Here is a 23,783-nt window from a genome sequence, read left to right on the forward strand (position 1 = left end):
AGATGCATTAAAAAATAATTGCAGAGACTTCTGGTTTCCAGTTTTACATGTAAGGAACTTGGAAGTCACCACTTCATCCTAACAACTAGCAAAATGTTAAACAAACTCAAAGGTTAACAACTTTATTTGGATCCCTAAGAGAAGTTAAGATCACAAAGCAAACAAACTACTGCCTCCAAAATTAGACACAGACAGATACAGAAAATCACAACACACTAGATGAGAAATCTCCACTGGAACCAGAGCTGGAGTAGGAAAACTTGAACTTTAATTGACGAATTGCTGGAGGATAAATATGGACAAGTCTGAAAGTTAAAAACTCCCAAGACACCCTGTCATGAGAGCTGGCCCACAATTTTGTGAGTTTTGCCTTCAGAAGTACAACCAGACTCTCATAGTAAATATCAGGGGGAAATTCCCTCATACCTCAGACTGGAGAGGAAGAGTGTTCTGTTCTTTTTAACAAGTTGTGCCCTCAGGAGAAACAAGTTCAATAGAACCCAACCTGCTGGGATTTTATCAGAGCTTAACTGATAGGGAGGACAAGAAATACCAAACTCTTTTTTTTTTTTTGGAAAACAGTTTGATGGCTCCTTACAAAACTAAACACACTCTTGGATTGTCAGCCAACAATTGTGCTTCTTGATATTTACCCAAAGGAGTTAAAAATATGTGTCCACACAAAACTCTGCACATGGGTGTTTATAATAGCTTCATTTGTAACTGCCAAACTTGGAAGCAATCAAATGTCCAGCAGTAGATGAATGTTTAATAAAACTGTTGTTCATCCAGACAATGAGATATTATTCACTGCTAAAAACCAATGAGCTATCAAGCCAAAACAGACATGATAGAACCTTAAATACATATTACTAAGTGAAAGAAGCCAATCTGAAAAGGCTATATAATTTATTATTCCAACTATATGTCATTCTGGGAAAGGCAAAATTATTGAAATAGTAAAAGGTTGGTAGTTGGCAAGGGCCATGGGGAGGGAGGAATGAATAAGTGGAGCATAGAAGATTTTAAGAGCAATGAAAATACCTGCATGACATTATGTTGATGGGTGCATATAGTTGTACATTTGTCAAATCCATAGAATGTACCACACAAAAAGTGAGCCCCAAGGTAAACTATGGACTTGGATGATTATGATGATTATGATGTATCTATGTAGGTTTATCAATTGCAACAAATACACACTCTGGTGGAGGATATTGATCATGGATATTGCATGTTTGAGGGCAGAGGGTATTTAGGATATCACTTGCTATCTCAATTTTGCTCTGAACCTAAAACTTATCTAAAATAATAAAGTTTTTGAAAATAATAATTATTGTGGATTTCATAGGCATCCTACTTCATCAATCAGAAACATCTAAATATGGGCTGGGGATGTGGCTCAAGCAGTAAAGCGCTCGCCTGGCATGCGTGAGGCACTTGATTCGATCCTCAGCACCACATAAAAATAAAATAAAGATGTTGTGTCCACCGAAAACTGAAAAATAAATATTAAAAAATTCTCTCTCAAAAAAAACATCTAAATATTTTTAAAAATGCATATATTTAACAATTGCCGGGCACAGTGGCACACACCTGTAATCCCAGCAGCTCGAGAGGCTGAGGCAGGAGGATCAAGAGCTCAAAGCCAGCCTCAGCAAAAGTGAGGCACTAAGCAACTCAGTGAGACTCTGTCTCTAAATAAAATACAAAATAGGGCTGGGGATGTGGCTCAGTGGTCGAGTGTCCCTGAGTTCAATCCCTGATACTATATAATTTTATGTAGGAATTTGTGTTTGGCAAGTGAAATTTAATGGAACAATAGAATTTAATGGAACATTTATATATATATACATACTTTTTTTAAACAATTGCCTTCAAGTTTCAAAATCCAAGACAAAACTTATGAGAAAAACATACAGTGTGTTCATTTAGATGGAATAAAATATTATACACAAACACCTCAATATTCCTTTAGGTCCCATATATTGGTCAAAGATTAGCACATTTTAGAGTAAAAAAAAGCAACAGAAATACCTTAACTGGATCCAAGATAAACAAGGGAAGAATCAGTCTAAGAATGCTGTAAGGAAGCACTATAGAAAGAAGGAACAACAGGCTTCCTAATATTTAATGCACACTAGTGAGTGAAACTTAAGGGTCTTATTTCCTTTGTTTTTATGTAAAAATTAAAGCATTTTGAATAAATGAGATGATACCAGTGCTTCCAGCAATCTTAAAAGATTAAAACACAGGTGTTGCTTTTAACTGGTCACTTTGTAGGCTCAGCCTGATTGGAAGGTTCTGATTACCTATTCTACCACAATCTGCCAAATGAAATTGGTCTGTATCACTTCGTGGCCTTTTGGCTAAGATTAAGTGAAATTTTATTTGTAAGTTACAGTTAAATCATCCTCTTTACACTAAACATAATAGCCATTACCATAGACTTCTGCTGTGATATTCCTCACTCTGGACCTCTGGGAAAATAAACATGTTGATTCTTGGATTTTATTTTCAGATTACTGTCCTGACTTCCCACCCTGGAAAAGAAGTGGTCAAACAACTGGAGGAAGGGTTGAAAGATATAGATCTGGTCAGGGTCAGAAGGCTTCAAGTTGTTGAAATCACAAAGAGAATCCTGGAGCTCATGGACTCAGCATCTCCTGTTGAAGAGCCCAGCAATGATGGTAAGGGGGATTTTTTGGTTTTTGTTTTTGTTCCAAGATGGCATCTCATTATGTTATCCAGGTTAACCTCAAATTCACAATCCTCCTTGCTGAAAGAATTTTTTTTTGAAGTTAAAAGAATGATAATATCTGTAATGAGTAGTTTTTATGGGTCAATAAAATTGTTTTCCATGATCTTCTTATGTTCTTAAGTGATAAATTAACCAGCAGATTCCAGTGCAGTTCAGATGATTTAGGTGTTAAATTTTGTAATAGTTATTTTATTTCAGAAATAATAGTTAAATTTTGTAATAGTTATTTTATTTCAGAAATAATAGTTAAAGCTGAAATATTATAAGTCTAAAAAATAAAACTTACTTCATCCCCCTAATCACTTTTAAGATATTGTGGAATCCTTACAAATGTTCCTTTCTATATACATACACACACTTATCCATACATACTTAATATTTTAATGGGATCATGATATACCTAATATTCTATAAATTCTTTATGTATGTTAGATAGCTATCAGTATTATAACTCTATCTCATTTTGAGACTTCTTGATTTATTATTGTGTGGCTGTACCATAGTTTGTTTAATGACATTAATTTTGCTGTTATAATTAATGCTGCATGAACAGATTTACATGTAAGGATGGCTGCATAAGCTAATGACCAATGCAGTCACACAGACTCCTGTATGCAGAAAGGCCCCATGCTTGGGGTTTAATGCTTTTTGGCTGCTGTCTTGAAATTCTTAGTAATTTTATGTAGGAATTTGTGTTTGGCAAGTGAAATTTAATGGAACAATGGAGCATATGTCAGGCCTGGGAGCATTGACTCACATATGCCCTGCCTCCTTCCCACCTCCTCAGAATGGGTTCTCATTTGCCATCTCACCAGCCTCAGAGACTCTGCCCTTCCTACCCCTGTCCAACAACCACTGTTAGCCTCTGTTCCCCTGCTAGACCAAGTCCTGGACAATTCAATCAGGGTGAAGCAAAAATGCCTTTTGTGCTGAGTTGCAAGACCAGGGCCCAGGCACCTGTGAGAGTCTATACTTCTGGATAAGTATCCTGGACCTGAATGTGTCAGTCAGCTTGTTGTCACTACGACCAAAATACTTGACAAGAACAACTTAGAGGAGGAGAAGTTTATTCTGGCTCATAGTTTCAGAGGTTTAGTTCATGTTCAGCCAAGTCCATTGCTCTGGGCCCAAGGTAAGGCAGAACATCATGGCAGAAGAGTATGACAGAAGAGTCACCTCCTGGTGGCCAGGAAGCAGGGCAGGAAGAGGGATTGGGCTGGGGAAAATGAACCCTCCAGAGCATGCCCCCAATGACCCACTTCCTCCAGTGCCTCACCTGCCTACAGTTACCACCCAGTTACTCCATTCACACTAAGATGGACTGATTAGGTTACAAATCTCATGATCTAATCATTGCACCTCTGCTATAACTTGAGTGATAGATGAATCTAAACTGGTTAAAAAAGAAACTCTTAAACTTCATAATTTGGTAATTCCACTTGACTTACTAAAATGATTTCATAAGGGGCTAGGAATATTGCTCAGTTGGTAGAGTGCTTGCTTCTCATGCAAAAGGCCCTGGGTTCAATTTCCATCACCACACACACACAAAAATCATTTCATAAATTTCCTTTGCCTTAGAATTAAATCCAGCAAGGCATTAATGGTCTTTCCTCACCTAATCCTTGGCCTCGATTTACAGCTTTTCTCCCACCTCTGTCTGACAAGTCCTGGTAATGGGAAACCATGAGTTCATCTCTGAAAGTTAATTATATCTTACTTTCTCACATCTCTGAGTCTCCTTTCCCAGTGGCCCTTTCCTCCTCCTCTGCTTGGCTAATTCCCACTTGTCCTCTAAGACTCAGTTTGAATAAAATTTCTTCCAGGAAATGTAGGATTATAGATGATTTAGATGTACTTATTTATACTTATCTGCATTTTCCCCTCCAAAGTAATCCTGGGAGAAATTCAAGAATAACAGTATAATGTTAAAATCAAATGATTTCCTTTTGCCCATTAGACTAGCAAAGATAAAAAATAAACAAGAAAAATGTCTGGTCGGGAGTCTCATTTACTATTGATGGAAGTGTAAATTGATATGATTTTTTTGGAGAGTCATTTGGCAGTAACCATATATATATGTGTGTGTATATATATACACACACATACACCTATATGTTTGGCAATAACTATATATAAACATAAATATGTATATGTATATATCTAAATATAAATATATATATATATATAAGTATATATACACACAAAGTTTTACCTCCTAATAACATTTCTAGGAATTTATCCTACAGATAATGTTTGTATACTCAAAGAGTTATATACTCAAAGAGAAGGTGACATAATTTGTGAGTCCAGAGCAAAGCCAACATGCAGAGCCCCTTCTTTCAAAAAATAGATAAAAGACCATTGAACCAAATGTGGTGGCACAGGCCTGTAATCCCAGGGGCTTGGAAGGCTGTGGAGCCAGCCTCAACAATTATCGAGGCCCTAAGAAACTTAGCAAGACCCTGTTTCAAAAAAATGACTGAGGATGTGGCTCAGTGTTTAAGTGCCCCGGGTTCTATCCCTGGTACAAAACAAATAAACACAACCCATTTTAAAAAACCATTTTTATATGTACTAACATATAAAAAATTTTCTCCCATGGACTCTTTGTGGAGTAATATGGTGGGTCTCCTGTTGTGTGTGAGTGTGTGTGTGTGTGTGTGTGTGTGTGACTGTGTTGTGTGTGTGTGTGTTTAATTGTGATAAGAACACTTTACATGTGATCTACTCTTGTAAAAAGTTTTAAGTATAGAGTATTGTAAACTATAGGCATAATAATGTTGTATAGTAGTTCTCTAGAAGTTAATTGTTTATTTATCATGTTCTGGTGTTTTTTTTCTTTTAAATTTGCTAGTAATATAACATTCCCTCAATGTTATTGTGTGGATATGAGATGTTCCCCAAAAGCTTACCCTCCTACAATCCTTTCTGGCTAAATGGCCCCTTCCAAGGTTGTGACACATGGAAGTGCCTGTTCTTTTGATACTATTATTGATCTCTTCCTTGTCCCACAAGAATAACTTCACTCTTTCTCCCCCCTCACTTGTTCCCTCCTTAATTAATTAGGAAGTTGGTAACTAAGGGTGTGGTTTCTCTGTCAAATTTTGACATATATGGATGTTTATTGCAACATGAGGCCTCTGACATTGTTTTGGAGGGTAACCAACCTTAGCCATGTGGTTTGTGAGCTCTCACCTATTATGCATACTCTGCTTTCCCAAGCTAGACTCCTCATTAACTATCCTTCTTTGTGTTCCCATACCTCTACTCCTAGTAGTCTTTTCTCTGAATTCCTTCCCCTGTCCTCTTCTAGCCAAATCCTCCCACTTAAATCCTAATTCAGTTTCATTACTACCGTATTAATTTTCCTCTCCTTAGAATAACTATTATCACTTGTGGTCTGTACCACACAATTCAGCACTTAATTATATACCATCCATAATTGTCTACCATTGCTTTTTTGTGTGTGTGATAATTTTGTCTGTTCACCTGACTTGTGAACTACTTGCTATCTTTTCAATCTGCATTAAAGTGTAAGAACCTTGGAATTAGAAACTTGTTTTACCAATTTCTGTGTCACAGTGTAGAGGATATTCTAGATTATCAGAAAGTATTTTTTAATTAATTGATTACAGTTATATGTGTGGGGCTATTTGGCTCAGCATCCCCCACATCCCCTTACCTTGGTAACACTTCCATCTTCCTAGTTAGAGTGGACCATGACTCAGACTGAAGCAATCATAGTTCTCCAGGACATTAATCAGAGTCCTTTGCATTGAATTCCCCAAACTAAATCTTGTTAGAGTCTGTAAACAAGTCAAAATAACACCTGGCATTTTGCCAGGGGAATGTTAGAGTTCGTAAACAAGTCTGGATGGTGCCTGGCAAAATGCCAGAGGGAGTGGTTTGAGAAGTAACAAAAGCGAGCCATTAAGTGTGGAGATTCCTTATTGGTTGACTGATGTATCTAGTTTATGCTAATTAGATAAGCTGTGTGGAATGTATAAATACTGCTCCTGTCCTGCAATAAACGGCTCCTACTCCTGCTGTATCAAGGTACACAAGTTGTTCGTCCCCCCCCCCCTTATTCTGCTGCAGCCGGACTGCAGCAAAATCTGAGGGAGAGAAGCTGTTTTTCTTTCTCTTTGGTCAAGGACAGATAAGTCATCAATTTAGAAAGAACTTGTGTCTATAATAGCATAGAGCTCAGAGTACTCTGAGGCTGCATGAAGTCTTTATTTAGAATAGTTAGTGGCTTGTGCTTATAGAAGAGCTTATAAATGCAGGAAAACCCCTTTTATCTTGTTTTACTGGTATTCTCCCAGTATCTTCCTATTTGCTTCTAAATAATTTATTATCCCATAAATTGGTTTAATCCCTCTGTGGACCAGATATATATATATATATATATATATATATATATATATATATATATATATATATATATATGCCTCATTGCTTGAAATATCCCTAGTTTATCTGCACTCTACTTATAATTAATTCCTTTATTTCTTTAGTTTCCTTTTGATTCGTTTTGGCATCATCAGGATATTTTCAACAGCAGCTTCTCTCATTCTCAGAAGGATGTATGCTCCAGAAATAGGTTGCCTAAGTCTAAATCACAGGTATATCACTTCCTAACTGCACAACTTTGAGTAAGGTATTTAGCCTTGTTAAATCTTAGTTATTAATTCCTAACCCATGTAGTAGTTGTTGTAATTAAATGAAATCATGTATGTTAATTACCTAGAACATTATAAGTAGTCAGTAAAAAGTTAGTTATTCTTAATACTCATGAAAATTTTCTGAGACTTTTTTAATATTTAATTTTTTTAGTTACAGTTGGACACAATACCTTTGTTTTTATTTATTTATTTTTATGTGATGCTGAGTATTGAACCCAGAGCCTCGCATACGCTAGGCGAGCGTTCTACCACTGAGCTGCAACCCCTGGCCAGAGACTTTTTTTTTTGGTAGTGCCACAGATTGAACCCAGGGCCTCACATATGCTAGACAAGTGCTTTACCACAGAGCTATACTCACAGCCATGAAATTGGCTTATATGACCAGTTCCTAAGTAAACTGTCAGTTACCTGAAACTAAGTCTGTTTCTTATACATCTTTGTATCACTAGCACTTAGCACTCACCCTGACATATGGTAGATTCTCAATAAATGTTTCTTGAATAAATAACTGAAAAAATATCAAGTGATTTGGAAGAGGTTGTGGCTACTGTCTATGATGTCAGCTTAAATGTAACATATTCCAAACACTCATAGCTTCCCTATGTAATCCATAGTATTCACACATTTCTCATATCTAATTAGAATTTTTGAAACTCTGATGAACATGGCATTAATTAAATGAAAATTGTACTTTTTTTTTCCAGTTCTGGGGATTGAACTCAGGGCTCTTCCCACACTAGCCAAATGCTCTATCATTGAGCCACATCCCCAGCCCTGTACTCTACTTTTTGAAGACAGAAACAAAACAAAAGAAAGGTTGATATTTTAGACTAGTTTTGAAAATAGTAGTGAGAATATATCCTTCAGTCAGTCTAAATTCTTTCTTCATTTAGTACAGTCCTGCTTAACAAGAACTAAACATCACAAGGAAGACTTAGAGACTGAAAGATCCAGAATCATTGAAGAAAGAATTAACTTAAAAATTAGGAAAGTAGATTCACATTTTAGAAAATTTCTTTAACATACTCAACCTAATTGGAACTCAAGAAGTATAAATTAAGACAATGAGATATTATATACCTTGCCTGAATGGCTAACATAAAAGAATGAAATTACCAAGTGTTAGTAAGGGTACAAAACAACAAAAGCTCTAATGCTTTGCTACTGGGAGTGTAAATACGGACTCCAATTAAGGAATATTGCTTGGCATTATCTTAAAAAGTTGAAAATATGCATGCTCTATGTTTTAGCAATAAATAATTTTATTCCTAGGCATAAGAAGTGCCTATGTACACCAAAAGCATATATAAAAATGTTCATAGTAACTTTATTCATAATAGCGCCTAATTGTATATGCTCCAGATTTTCACCAATAGTAGAATTCATGGTATATGGAAGTATATTAATATACTATCCAATAAAGAAAATTAATAAAGGAAAGGTATACCCAAAAGCATTGGTCAATTCCACAAACAGAACATTGAGAAACAAATGCCTCCTGGATAATTTTATTTACATAAAGTTCAAAAACAAGCAAAATATTCAATGTAAAAGGTAAGACCAGGAATCCTTTTGAGAAAGAGGGAGAGTAGTAACTGCAACTGAACAGAGATGGGGGCTCAGGAGTGCTAGCCCAGGTGGTAGTTACCAGATGCTTCTGAGTCAAAATTTAATGAGTTGTATGTTTACATTTATGTGTTTTAACCTTTGTCAATATTGGTCTTATACTGTATAATAAAATAAATTTTTAAAATAAGAAAAATGTCCTTTAAAAGATCTAAAATTAAAAGGTTAACTTTATATTGCATTCACATTAATCAAGATTTTCTGATCATTTTTAACTTTTAAAGTCTATTAGTTGTTTTCTTCCAAATGTATAAAAATACTTTTGTTCATTTGTTATTACGTTGTTTAACTTGTTCATTTTATTCTTTATTTTAAAATTTAGCTGAAAGATCCTTCTGTGTGCTCTTTGTTGTGGCTTTTGTCCTATGATTTAAACATCTTTTGTAAATTATACAGACTTAAACATTACAGAAGTATAAAAGAGAAAAATGACCCAAAATGTTACTTTCCAGAGACAACCACTATTAACAGTGTAGGACACAGTCTACTGAAGTGTCCTACTGCTGTCCCTGCATGTACATGTGTATGGGTAAACAGGTAACATTATTGTTACTATTTCCTTTTACAAAAATTAGACTAATTATTACTCAGCCAAAAAGAAGAATGAAATTATGGAATTTGCTGGTAAATGGATGGAACTGGAAACTATCACGCTAAGTGAAGTAAACGAATCCCAAAAAACCAAAGTCTTAATGTTCTCTCTGATATGCAGATGCTAAAACACAATAAACAGTGGGAGAATAGAAGTTCAGTGGACTATACAAAGGGGAATGAAGGGAAGGAAAGGGTTATGGAAACAGGAAAAACAGTAGAATGAATCGGACATAACTTTCCTATATTCATATATGAATACACAACCAGTGTAACTCCACATCATATACAATCACAAGAATGGGAAGTTATAATCCATGTATGTATAATATGTCAAAATACATTCTATTGTCATGTATAAATAAAAAGAACAAATAAAAAATGACACTAGGGGCTGGGGTTGTGGCTCAGTGGTAAAGCACTCGCCTAGCATGTGTGGGGCGCTGGGTTCAATCCCCAGCACCACATAAAAATAAAATAAAGATATTGTGTCCAACTATAACTAAAACAAAATATTTTTTAAATGAGACTATATCATACTCACTTCTCTGGACATTATATATATTTACTCTTAATTATTCATTTATTTAGTAATTTTTCCATTAGCCACTTAACAATTGAATCCATTCCTTTTAATATCTATAAGATATTACATTGTATTACTTCATTATCATTTATTATTTAACCATCCTATTGGATTTTTACAATATAGAACCATGTGGCCTTAAACAAGTTAATTTAACTCTTTATTCCACAAATTTCTCCTTCATAAAATATGGCAAAAAATAGCTACTTCATAGGGTTTTGTGAAGATTAAATACACATTGCACATAAAGCACTTACAACAGCACCTTGTACAGATCTCATCTATTGATTTTAATAGTAGTGTGGTAATAGTCATGTGTGTTTGTGTATACCTTTATATACCTTTTACTGAGAAAATGTCAAGCTCTAAATACTCATATTTTATGCTTTTATTGATACATTATAGTTATTCATTATAGTTCAGATTGTTTTGACATAATCATACATGTATGGAATTTAATATGCTCCATTTTAGTCTCTAGTGCCTCTTCTTTCCCTCCCCTCTATTCCCTTTCCTCAGCTCTACTGGTCTTCCTTCTATTTATTTATTTTTAATTGGTGCTTTATAAAATATGTAAAGGTGTAATTCACTGGGGTATATTTATACATACACATAGCATAATTTTGTCAAGTCTATTTTACATTTTCTCCCCTTTCCTAATATCCCCCCCATCTCTTTCTTCTCCCCTATTGATCTTTCCTCTATCATTATGATATCCAATACCCCCCCTTTTTATCCCTTATTTTGCTCTAGCTTCCACATATGACAGAAAATATTCAACCCTTGATTTTCTGAGTCTGGCTTATTTCACTTAGCATGACATTCTTCATTCCATCCACTTACCAGCAAATACATAATTTCATTCTTCTTTATGGCTGAGTAAAATTCCATTGTGTGCATGAGATATATATATAAATTTTCTTAATCCATTCATATCTTGATGGGCACCTGGGCTGGTTCCATAACTTGGCTCTTGTGAGTTGTGCTGCTATAAATATTGATGTGGCTGTATCATATTAGTATGCTGATTTTAATTCTTGGAGATAAATAGCTGGGTCATATGGTGATTTCATTCTTAGTTTTTTGAGGAATAGCCATACCGATTTCAGAGTGGTTATATTAATTTGCAGTCCCACCAACAATGTAAGGGAGTACCTTTACCCCCACATCCTCACCAGCATTTATTATTATTTGTATTCTTGATAATTTCCATGGAGTGAAGTAAAATCTTGATGTAGTTTTGATTTACATTTCTCTGATTGCTAGGGACATTGAACATTTTTTCAATGTATATGTTGTTGATTTTTATTTTTTCTTTTGAGAAATGCCTATTTAGTTCTCTTGTGCATTTATTGATTGGTTTATTTGCCTTTTTTTTTTTGGTGTTAAACTTTTTTCAGTTGTTTTTGTTGCTCTAGTTGTGTAGTATAATTTGAAATCAGGTATTGTGATGCCTCCAGTGTCACTCTTTTTGCTCAAGATTGCTTTGACTATTTGGGGTCTTTTATTCTTCCAAATGAATTTAAGGACTATTTTTTCTAGTTCTGTAAAGAATGTCATTAGTATTTTGTTGGGGATTCTGTTGAATCTATATAATGCTTTTGGTAATATGGCCATCTTGACAGTATTAATTCTGCCTATCCAAGAACATAGGAGGTGTTTCCATCCTCCAAGGTCTTCTTCAATTTCTTTCTTCGGTGTTCTATATTTTCATATAGAGATCTTTTACCTCTTTGATCATCAGATTAATTCCCAAGTATTCTTACTTTTAGGTGGTGGTGAATGGGACAGTTTTCATGATTTCTTTCTCAACAGAATCACTATTAGAATATAAGAAAGCTATTGATTTATGAATATTGATCTTATAAATACTGTATTTTATCAAAAAGAAGACATGATCATCAAACAACTTTTGACTTCAAAATCCCTCTACCCATTACACTACTTTTATTTATTTGTTTGTTTGTTTGTTTTTAGTTGTAGATTGACACAATAACTTTATTTTATTTATTTGTTTTTAATGTGGTGCTGAGGGTTGAACCCAGTCAGTGCCTTACACGTGCAAGGCAAGAGCTCCCCCACTGAGCTACAACCCCAGACCTGCACTACTTTTATTTTTGCATGTCATCTCTCCATTGACCACAATCAAGTTTATGTTACATAGTTGTGATTCATGTATATAATTTTATTTTCATGTATATAATTTTATTTTTTATTGTTCCCGTAACATTTCTTCTCTGCTCTTTATCTATTTTGTTCCTCTTTCTTTTTCGCACACTTTAAAAAGGGCTAAGAAGTGTTGGTACAAGACAGAGATATGAAGAAGTTTCCCTCTTGCAGGGAAAGCAGTACACTTTACTTATCTTTATACGTCCTCCTTACCTATAAGCAATCCTACACCCTAGAGCAAATTCCTAATACTGGATCTTGATCATAATAAATTTAGAATCTGCTAAAGTTAATCCCAAACAAGAGTCATAAATCATGGGAATAATGCTGCTAGCTTATTTTGTTCTAAAATAAATTTTGAGCCTCAAAGAAAAGATATGTGAACTAAAACCATTTCTTAACCTACTCTAATAAATTTGCTTGTAGATAATAGTGAACTGACCATTTACTGTTCAAAACATTCTGTTCTAAATAGTTTCTCCCATATTATCTTATTTAATACTTGTTTATCCAGATTAAAACACTAAGGTAAACTGAAGTCTCGTCCAAATTAAGTTTTCCAGGTTTCTTGGTGAAGGGAACAGGGATTCAAGTCCAAGTTCTCTGGCTCCAAAACTCACGTTTAACTCTTTTCCACTATCTCAGTTGAAAAATACAATAGAGATAATTAACAATTCAAAAATTCATCTTTGAAAAGCCTAATAAAGTTAAGAACCCTCTGGTGAAACCAATGAATAAAAAAGAGAAGGCATAAAAGTTAAAAAAAAAAAAAAAAAAAAGGAGGGGAGAGTAGGCATAAGAAAAAATGTTAGAAATTAGAAAAAAATGATATAGTAATGACAAAATTGGATTTATCCCAACAATACAAGGTATTTCAAATTAGAAAATGTGTGTGTATATGTATGTGTATGTATAATTTACCATGTCAAGAGATTAAAAGGCAGAAACCATGTTATCTTAATAGATACAGAAAAATGTATGGTAGGGCCAGGTGCAGTAGTGCACACCTGTAATCCTAGCAAGTCAAGAAGCCGAGACAGGAGGATCACAATTCAAAGCCAACCTCGGCAGTTTAGAGAGGCCAAAAGCAACTTAATGAGAACCAATCTCAAAATAAAAGAATTTTTAAAAGACCTGGGGATGTGGTTCAGTGGTTAATCCCACTGAATTCAATCCCTGGTTAAAAACAAAAACATGAATAGGACTAGGAATATAGCTCAGTGCTGGAGTGCTTGCCTAGCATTCATGAGGCATTAGGTTCAATACCCAGCACTGCAAAAAGAAAATGAAAGCATACAATAAAATTAATATCCATTATTTAAGAGAAAAATCTCAGCAAACCAGGAATAGGAAATAATTCAGTAAAGCGTATCTGTCAAAAATCTACAATAAATATAGTTTTTACTGGTGAAATGTTCAAAAGTTTGCCTTTAAAAATCAATAATAAGACCTGGCATAGTGGCACATGCCTGTAATCCCAGCAGCTTAGGAGGTAGAGACAGGAGGATTGTGAATTCAAAGCCAGCCTCAGCAATTTAGTGAGGCACTAAGCAACTCAATGAGACCCTGTCTCTAATAAAATACAAAATAGAGCTAGGGATGTGGCTCAGTGGTCAAGTGCCTGGTGAGTTCAATCCCTGGTACCAAAAAAAAAAAATCAATCATAAGACACAGACCTGCCCCCCATCACCAAATTAATTCAATTTAACATTGTTATTCTAACCTAGTAGGACAAGAAAAAAGTAAAGGATATGATGATTGGAAAGGAAAAAACAAAATTCATTATTTACAGATTCTTTGATTGACTAAATAGAAACCAAAAGATTTAATGGAAAAAAATTTATTGTAACTAATAAGAGTTGTGCAAAGTGGCTGCATATAGGATCAATATACAAAAAACAATGAAGAAGAGACCTGGTAGAGATTCAAGATGGCAGATTAGAGGAAAGCTGCATTTCTAGTTGCTTTATGGCTTGGGATTCAAGCAGTGGGGATACTGTTTCCCAGTGAGGTGGGTGAAAGAGAGATTTCACTAAAATTCAATCTCAGTGAAAGTGTCTTAGAGACGCAAAACTTCAAATGCATTGAACAAAGAAGAAAGTACATTGGAGACAAGCTGGTTGCAGCAGCAACAGCAGTAGCAACAGCAGCAGCACTGGTTCACCACAGAGGAGAGGAATAACACAGAGAAACACAAATGAACAGATTTGATATATGGAAAAAACTGAAGTCAAAAAAGCAACCTGAACTTAGCTGATCCAGAGGCTGCACCATGAACTGGTGCTTGAAAAGTGCTCTGTATTTCTCAACTGGCAAAGCAAAGAGCTAAGGTAGGAGCCATCTTGAAGAGACCACATTGCAGCTGCTGCTACTTAAGTCAGGATATCATAGTAAACATTGCCATACCACCCAGTAAGCTCCTATCCTGTGGCCTAGGGTGTACCTAGTAGAACATGAGTAAAACAAGCACAGGGAAGATTGTATCCAAGAGGATTCAAGTAAGAAAAATGAAGGGAAGCCAGTTCAGCTTTTCCTTTAAATCTGGTGGCTCAAGTGACCAGCTGACAAGGGTTGGGAATATGAAGAGGTGGGTATGAATACACTCAGGGACTAAACTTGGGGAGGCTGTGTTCATGACAGCTGTGTGTGGACAATTGACTCCCCTACTCCACAAGTAGAATTCCTGGGAGGCTTCTGAGATCCAGACTCCCACAAGAGATTGGCATCTGCCTGGCCCTAGGGGTGTTTTGATCTAATCTCTCCAGAGCACATGCCACCCAACAAAGCTCCTATGGCCTGATTATACCTAAGCCCCAGCTGCTAGAACTCCCCTCATACAACTCTGCAGGCAGCCCCACCCTGAGAGTTCACTGATATGGTCTATGAGGACAAAACTACAATTGACAGTGTGTCTCACTCCATCCTACCTTATACTGATGAGAAGCAAAGCTGAGAGAGCTATTTCAACCAGCTTCAGTCTTAGGCCACTTCAACTGGCAGCTCGGTGAGCAGCACAAAAAAGAGGAAGGGGTTAACATCCCCCAGCCCTTACACACACACACACACACACACACACACACACACACACACACACCCTCTCTCTCTCTCTCGACATAGACCAAGAACAAATGGAAAGGACAGTTAGGCATCCATTCTGTTCAACTATTTTGACCACCTAAATACAGACAATTCCTTCACTTTTGTTTAAGAATCTTTTTTCCATTTATTTCCTTGTCTCCCCAACCCCATTGGTATTCTTGCTGTGCTGATTGGTTCATGGATATGTATACACACACACACACACACACACACACATATTTGGTTTTTTTCTCATTTTGGGCATTTTTTAAATGTAGTTATTTTCCTTGCTTTGTCTTTTGAAGGTTAGAGTTTTTAGTTTGCTTTATTTTGGTTTGGTTTGGGTTTTGTTTCTCTTTTTTCCTTTCTTTTGCTAACAAATTCTCTTCTTTCTTCCTCTCTCTTTTTAATTTATTTTTTCCTATTCTTTCTCCTCCTTCATTATAACCATCACTTGCTACATCTCTTCTGCATTCTCTCTGTTCACCTTTTAAACATTGTAAACTCACATTCTTTTTTTTTTTAAATTGGTATTGTGGATTTAATTTAAGAGTAAACCCCTGAGCTACATCCCTAGACTTTTTTTTCTTTTTTCTTTCTTTTTTTTTTTTTTTTTTGTACTAAGGATTGAACTCAGAGGCACTTAACACTGAGCCACATCCCCAGCAGGTTTTATTTTTTATTTTGAGACAGTGTATCACTAAGTTGCACAGGGCTTCAGCCTCTCAAACCACTGGGATTACAGGCATGTACCACAGCACCCAGATCACATCCCTTTTTATTCTTATTTGAGACAGTCTTGCTAAGTGGCTTCAGGTCTTGCTAAGTTGCTGACGCTGGCCTTGAACTTGCAATTCTCCTGCTTCAGCCTCCCTAGTCATTGGGATTACAGGCGTGTGCCACTATGCCTGGCTTATAAACTACTTTCTTCTACCTTTCTATCACATTTTCCTTTCTCTTAACTGTATTTTTACCGTCTTTCAAAACTAATCCATTTATATAACTCTTGCCTCCACCATTCATGGTGCTGCAATTACTACTGCTGTGAATGACATAGTTGACGCCTACCATTTGCTTTAAAGCCAGATCTAGTTCATGGTTATTATTGGTTTTGCTGTTAACAATTGCTGACCTCACCATTCCTAGTTTTTTGTTTGTTTATTATTAATGTTGTAGATGTCATAGTAGGAGCCAGGTATTTATTTTAATGTTGCATATTGTTTGTCACTATCATTTGTTTCCCCCTATCCTGTGAGGTATTGGGAACCTACAAGGACACTACAAGTTCACAGAGTAGAAACTTTACTGCCGAACTAAACTCAGACAAAAGACTGCACAGTTTGCTCTACACACAAATTAATGACATTCAAACTTCAGCTATACTTTAATACAAAGAAAGGAAGTGACAAAAATCCAAGCCAATGTCCAGGCCCCAAGTAGGAATGTCTAGGTATAGGCCCTCAGATCCTACTCATGGACATCCACTACTACATCAAAAACAGAGAATTAGCCAGGCTCAGTGGCACACACTTGTAATCCCAGCAGCTCTGAAAGTTGAGGCAGGAGGATTGCAAGTTCAAAGCAGCAAAAGTGAGGTACTAAGCAAGTAAGTGAGACCCTAAGTAAAATACAAAATAGGGCTTGGGATATGGCTCAGTGGTCCTGAGTTCAATCCCTGATACACACACACACACACACACACAAAAAAAAAAAACCCACAGGATTAATCAAAGCCTGTGCATATCACATCTGTAAGGAGATTTCAATCTAGACCACTCTAGCATACTTTGACAAAAGAAGCCTGTGCCCTAAAAAGGCTCATACATAGGAGTGGAAGAGAAATCCATCCCAACAGATACATAAAAGTCAACACAGGAAGACATGAAATATGAAAAAACAAGGTAACACAACACCTCCTAAAGTTCATAATTCACTAGCAACTGACCTCAAAGGTATTGAAGAAGACAAAATACCAGATAAAGAATTCAAAAATTTGATTTATAAAAATGATCAATGATTTCCAAAAGAACACAGAAAAACAATGGAATGAGTTAAGGAAGTCAGTACAAGAAATGAATAAAAAAATTCAATAAGGAGATAGAGATATTGAAAAAGAACCAAACAGAAATCATGGAAATGAAAAACACAATAAATCAAATAAAATATTCAGCTGAAAGTCTCTCTAAAAGAATAGATCAAACTGAAGACAGAATCTCAGAGTTGAAGACAATGGCCAGCCTTCAACACTCAGAGAGTACTAAAGAAAAGAGAATAAGTAATCATGATTAGAATATACAGAAACTCTGGGACAACATTAAGAAACCAAATTTAAGAATCATTGGAATTGAGGAGGGTTGCGAGATGCAGGCTAATGGAACGGATAGCCTCTTCAGGGAAATAATAGCAGAAAATTTGGAAAATTTTCTGAATAAGATGGACATCCAGATACAGGAGGCATTCAGAACCCCAAATAGAAAATAAAAAAAAAAAAAAAAAACTTCTCTACAACACATTATAATTAAAATATCTAACATGCAGATCAAGAATAGAATTTTATGATGATGTCCTTAGCCCAGCAGCTCCAACAACTCGCCCTCCCTCAGAGTGATCCCAGTTTCTTATCTAGAGATGAAGTTTCCTCTTTGTTGTTTGACCCCAAGGAAGTGTCCACCATCAACAAGGACACTGCCTTTGCCATCAGATACACTGGCCTGGAAGAGCTGCTTCAAATTAATCCTGCCTTTGAGCAGTTTGAAGCACCATTGTTCAGCCAGCTAGCAAAAACCTTGGAGTGCAGTGTTCAGATCAAAGCCATGAACAAACAGTCGGATGAAAATATTTCATTATTTCTTATTCACTTGTCCCCTTACTTCCTGCTTAAGCCAGCACAGCAGTGTCTGGAGTGGTTGATTCACAGGTAGCTGATGGAATTTCAGAAATAACTGTGGGCTAAGCTCTTTTAAGAAATTAAGTAATTAGCCAAACACAGTAGTGCATGCCTGTAATCCCAGTGACTTGAGAGGCTGAGACAAGAGGATTGCAAGTTCAAAGCCAACTTCAGTAAAAGTGGGGCACTAAGCAACTCAGTGAGACCCTGTCTCTAAATAAAAATACAAATAGGGCTTGGGACGTGGCTCAGTGGTCAAGTGGCCCTGAGTTCAATCCCCAGTACAAAAAAAAAAATTAAGTAATTGAGGACCCCTTACTATTTAAAACTGAAAGATTAGGTATGTTGAGAATTTAATATGATGGATAGAACTTGAAATAAGCATGTTTTTCTGTTAAACACACTACTGAAAGATCCATTTGTTTTAAACTCGTTAGTTCTGAGAACCTCTAAGGACAGAGCTAGGGTACAACTGAAGTTTGTTTCATCTACTTTGGAAATTGTGTCTGTAAGTTTTCTGCTTATTTTCTCACTGATTGGCATCATATACAGCTTACATATTTTTGTTTGTTGTCCCCATATATGTGATTTAGAAGTAGAAAGATATTTATTCCATTAATAGAGATATGCAAGTATAGTGGTTTCCTTCTAAAGGAAGCAAGTGAGTCATCAAGAAAACATAATTTTAACTTTGGTCTTCTGATTACTAGAACATTAGAGATAAAAAGGAATGTTCAGAGGTCTACAGAATTTCCCTTTGTTGTCTAGCACTTAAGTTTCTCCCAAATAGATTCTTAATAAAAGGAGTACTTCTGCATTTGAAAAAAAATAGAATTTTTAAACACTCAAGAGAAAGACATCAGGTCACATTTAGAGGCAAGCCAGTCAGAATTACTTCCAATTTCTCAGCATGAACTCTAAAAGCCAGGAGTGTTTGAAAGGATGTGTTCCAAGTCCTGAATGAAAATAACGAACCAAGGTTGTATATCCAGCAAAACTATCCTTCAAAGTTAAAAAGAAAGTAAAAACCATCAGGCTTGATGGTGCACCCCTTTGATCCCAGTGGCTCAGGAGGCTGATGCAGGATTGCCAGTTCAAAGCCAGCCTCATCAACAGAGAGGCACTAAGCAACTCAGTGAGACTCTGTCTCTAAACAAAATATAAAATAGGGCTGAGGATGTGACTCAGTGGTTGAGTGCCCCTGAGTTCAATCCTCAGTACTTAGAAAAAAGAAAGAAAGTAAAAACCTTCCAAGATAGGCAGAAACTAAAAGAATGTGACCATCAACAGTAGAATGGACAAAGAAAATTGATCTATATATATTTTTATATATGTAAAATTTATTCAGCCATAAATAAAAATGAAATTATGTCTTTTGCAGGAAAATGGAAGGAACTTGAGACCATTACATAAAGTGATATAAGCCAGACTCAGAAGGCCAACATGTATTTTCTATCATTTGTAGAAACTAGAGTGTAAAAAGGAAAAGAAAGGTCCAGGGCAATCACATGAAAAGCAAAGGGAGATCAATAGAATAGAGGAAAGGGACTAGGTTGTGGGAGGGGGGGAGAAGGTGAAAGTGCTGGAGAGGGATATTAGCCAAATTATATTGTCATATTGTGTACATGCACTAATATGTAACAACAAATTCCACCATTATATACAACTATAATGCACCAATAAAAAAATAGGGAAAAAACAGCATTTCTATAACTGGAAAAAAGCTCTTGAACATTAAATTTTTAAGAAATACCTTTGCAAATAATAAAATATAAGGTACTTAGAACTAAATCTTTTTCTAAGTTTTGTTTCGTTTGTGGGGGGGAGTGGTTGTTTGCTTTTGTGGTACTGTAGATCAAACTCAGGGCCTTGCACATTCCAGGCAAATACTATTAACTGAGTTACAACCTCAACCTCTTAGAAATAAATTTTAACAAAAAGATTTATAGAATAGTTACTGGGAATATTTAAAACTTCATTAGAATATAACTTAAGATATAATTAAGGGGCTGGGGATATAGTTCAGTTGGTAGAGTACCTGCCTCGTATGCACAAGGCCCTGGGTTCAATCCCCTGTACCACATGAAAAAAAAAACATATATAATTAAAGGGAACATATTAATGAATAGAACATTGAATATCATTAGGTTTCAGTTCTCCCCAAAATGATCTATCAATGCAATTCTAATTAAAGTTATTCTCTCATAGTTTTTCATGAAACTTGACAAATTGTTTCTATGTTGTGTGTATACATGTATGCACATATATGAATAATATATATGAAATCTTATGTATGAGGTTGTATACACATATAATTTGAATACCCTCACCCATAATGAGGTTAAGATATATAATAAAGCTATGAGTTTGCCTTGGCGACTATTAAGATGGTTTATAAAACTATTCTAATTAAGATAGTATCATATTGACAAATTAGCTAGTCTAGAACATATTAGAGAGCCCAGAAACAGAAAATCACATAAAAATTTGATATGTGGCTTAGCTGACATGTCAAAACAGTGGGAAAGGATAAATGTAATCATTAAGTCATACTCAAACTGTCAGTTTTCTGTATGGGGAAAAATGAAATTATATCCCTACCTCACACCATTCATAATAATATATTTAAGATAAATTAAAGACCTGAATATGAAAGGTAATACTTAAAACTTTTAGAAGAAATTGTATATCAAAAGTTTTTATGACTGGGGTAGGGAGGAGGAAGAAAGATTTCCTAAATGAGAAACAAAGTTTGTTAACCATTATATAAAAGATTGATAAGCATCTAATTAAAATTTTCTGTTCATCAAAAGCCATCATGAAGAAATTTACAAGACAAATAATTACATTTCAAACTTATATGAGCAATAAAGTGTTGATATTGGAAATAAATATTATGAGGCATATTCACAAAGAGGGATACTAAACAGTAATGAAAATGAAGCATAGCTACCTTTAACAATGTGGATGAATCTTTTCACCATTGAGAAAAAAATTAGATAAACAAAGGAATAGACAAAATGATGCTTCTCTATAAAGCTCAAGCAAAACTAAAAAATAAAATATTATTTAAAGTACTACAACTATTTTTAAAAGAAAACGAATGAGCCAGGCATGGTGGCATATACCTGCAAACCCAGCTACTTGGGAAGCTAAGGCAGGGGATTGCAAATTCAAGGTACCCAGAGCAATTTAGCAAGACGTTATCTCAAAATAAAAAGGGCTGAGGATGTAGCTCAGTGGTAGAGTATCTTTGGTTCAATCCCTTGGATGACAAAAAATAATAGAAAGGAAAGGAATGATAAAAATAAAATTCAGTGTGGCAAGGTTTCCTCTGAAGGAGATCCAGGAAAAACATACAGATATGTCAGTGGTATTAATGATATTCTACATCTAAAGTTGAACAGAAGAATTCACAAGTGTTCATTTTATTATATTTCATAGCTTATAAATATATTGCATGTCTTCATTTGCATATAATAAAAATTTTATAATAGATTCTAAAGACTGGAAAAGTAGTAAATATGACAAAACTAAAAAGGCCACTGTGATCAATACACTTTGGCATCCAGAGGGCATCTGTCCAGGTTGACAACAGTCTGCACTTGATGTCTATGTAAGTCTTTCAACTAGTTACAAATCAACCTAATGATGCTGTCAACTAGCCTACATTTCTCAGCCATGTACACAAGGATATCAGGTTCCCTTTCTAAGTGCTCACAAACCATCTGTTTAATATTTCCTCCTAGAGTTTGTCAGGGATCGATGTCAAGCTCCTTTCGAAAGGTATTTTATCCATATGTGTTCTCAGGAAACACCACATGTTAACAACCCAAACAAAGAAGATAAAGATTCATTGCATCTTAAAAGATTCCAGAAGGAATTGGGGGTTGGTGGAAGTACCTTCTGTACTTTAGTGCAGTTGTCAGACTCCAGATAGTTTTCCCCTTCCAGGGTCTTAGAAAACAGACCAGAAAATAGAGTTGTTCCTTGAGTTTGTCTTGAATAATTGTTTTAAAATCATTTCCCTGTGGCATTCAGCCTAAGGTAAAACCACTATTGTATAGACACTATTATGTGTCCACTCAACTTACAGTTTTGATAGCTGTATAGGCCCATAATTCATCACCACAATCTGGATACAAAACATTTTCATCATCCCCAAAAGACTTATTTTGCCCCTCTATACCCCCTGTCTATCCCCAGCATGGACCACTTATCTACTTCTTTTTTATTTTAATTTATTTATTTTAATTAGGTATATATGACAGCAGAATGCATTTTGATTCATTGTACACAATTGCACAGAACTTTTCATTTCTCTGATTGTACACAATGTAGTGTCACACCATATGTGCAGTCATACATGAACATAGGATAATAATGTCCATCACATTTCACCATCCTGCCCCCATACACCCTCCCCTCCTGATCTACTTCTCATCTGTACATTAGTTTGCTTTTTATATGAGTGGAATCATATATACATCTTTTATGTCTGAAATTTTTTAATTCAGATTTTGAGGTTCACCCATGTTGTTTATATCAGTATTAGTTTCTTTTTATTGTTGCGTAGTAGATCAGTATTAGTTTCTTTTTATTGTTGAATAGTAGAATATTGCGTGAATATATCACATTTTGTTTAACCATTTACCTGTTAATAGACATTTTGGTGGTTTCCCATTTTTAAATATTGTTAATAAAGCTGCTGTGAGTATCCCTACATAAATCTTTATGCTGACCTGTTTTAATTTCTCTTATATCTAACTTTATGGTTCATCTTTTCCCATTCATTCACTTTCAACCCATTTGTGTTTTTATACTTAAAGTGTATCTCTTGAAGACAGCATCTAATTGGAACTTGCTTTTTATCCATTCTGATAACCTATGAGGTTTATTTGTAATGTGAAGTCCACTAACATTTACCTTAAGTTTGGCTGGATTTAGGCCTACTATTCTATTTTTTATTCTGTTTTTTGTTGTTCATCATTTTTTCCCCTGATTTCCTGCTTTTTTTTGGGGGGGGAGGCAGTATTAGAATTCTGTTTTAATTTCTTACTGTCATTTAGTTATTAATCTTTGCATTATTTTTAATTACATTGTATATTCTTAACTTTTCACAGTCTACTTAAAGTTAATACAGATCACTTAACATAAAATGTAGAAAGTTCTTAGGGATTAAATAATTTTTAATTTTTTACAGCCTACTTAGAATTAGTGTACCATTTCATGCAAAATATAGAAAGCTTGAATTATGTAGGTTTACCAGCCTCCATACACATACACTGACTTTTATGCTATAGTCATCATATGTATTACATCTATGTTATAAACCCCACAAGACAGTATTTTGAGTTTTGCTTTGTACAAACATATGAATTTTAAAGAAATTAAGAA

The 23,783-nt window shown here is 35.2% G+C and overlaps 1 protein-coding gene across 3 annotated transcripts in view; it reads left to right on the forward strand.

Moving 5' to 3' along the window:
• The window catches only part of M1ap (meiosis 1 associated protein), a 98,990-nt gene that overhangs the window by 37,681 nt on the left and 37,526 nt on the right, over positions 1-23,783 (forward strand). For all 3 annotated transcript variants that reach the window (XM_046432184.1, XM_046432186.1, XM_046432185.1), the window contains exon 4: positions 2,522-2,690. In XM_046432184.1, coding sequence (XP_046288140.1) covers positions 2,522-2,690 — 169 coding nt within the window. The remainder of the gene's footprint in view (positions 1-2,521; positions 2,691-23,783) is intronic.

Source organism: Marmota monax, unplaced genomic scaffold, assembly GCF_021218885.2.
Source record: "Marmota monax isolate L192 unplaced genomic scaffold, Marmota_monax_Labrador192_F-V1.1 WCK01_AAM20220418_F8-fsc00106, whole genome shotgun sequence".
In the NCBI taxonomy this organism is placed as follows: Eukaryota; Metazoa; Chordata; class Mammalia; order Rodentia; family Sciuridae; genus Marmota; species Marmota monax.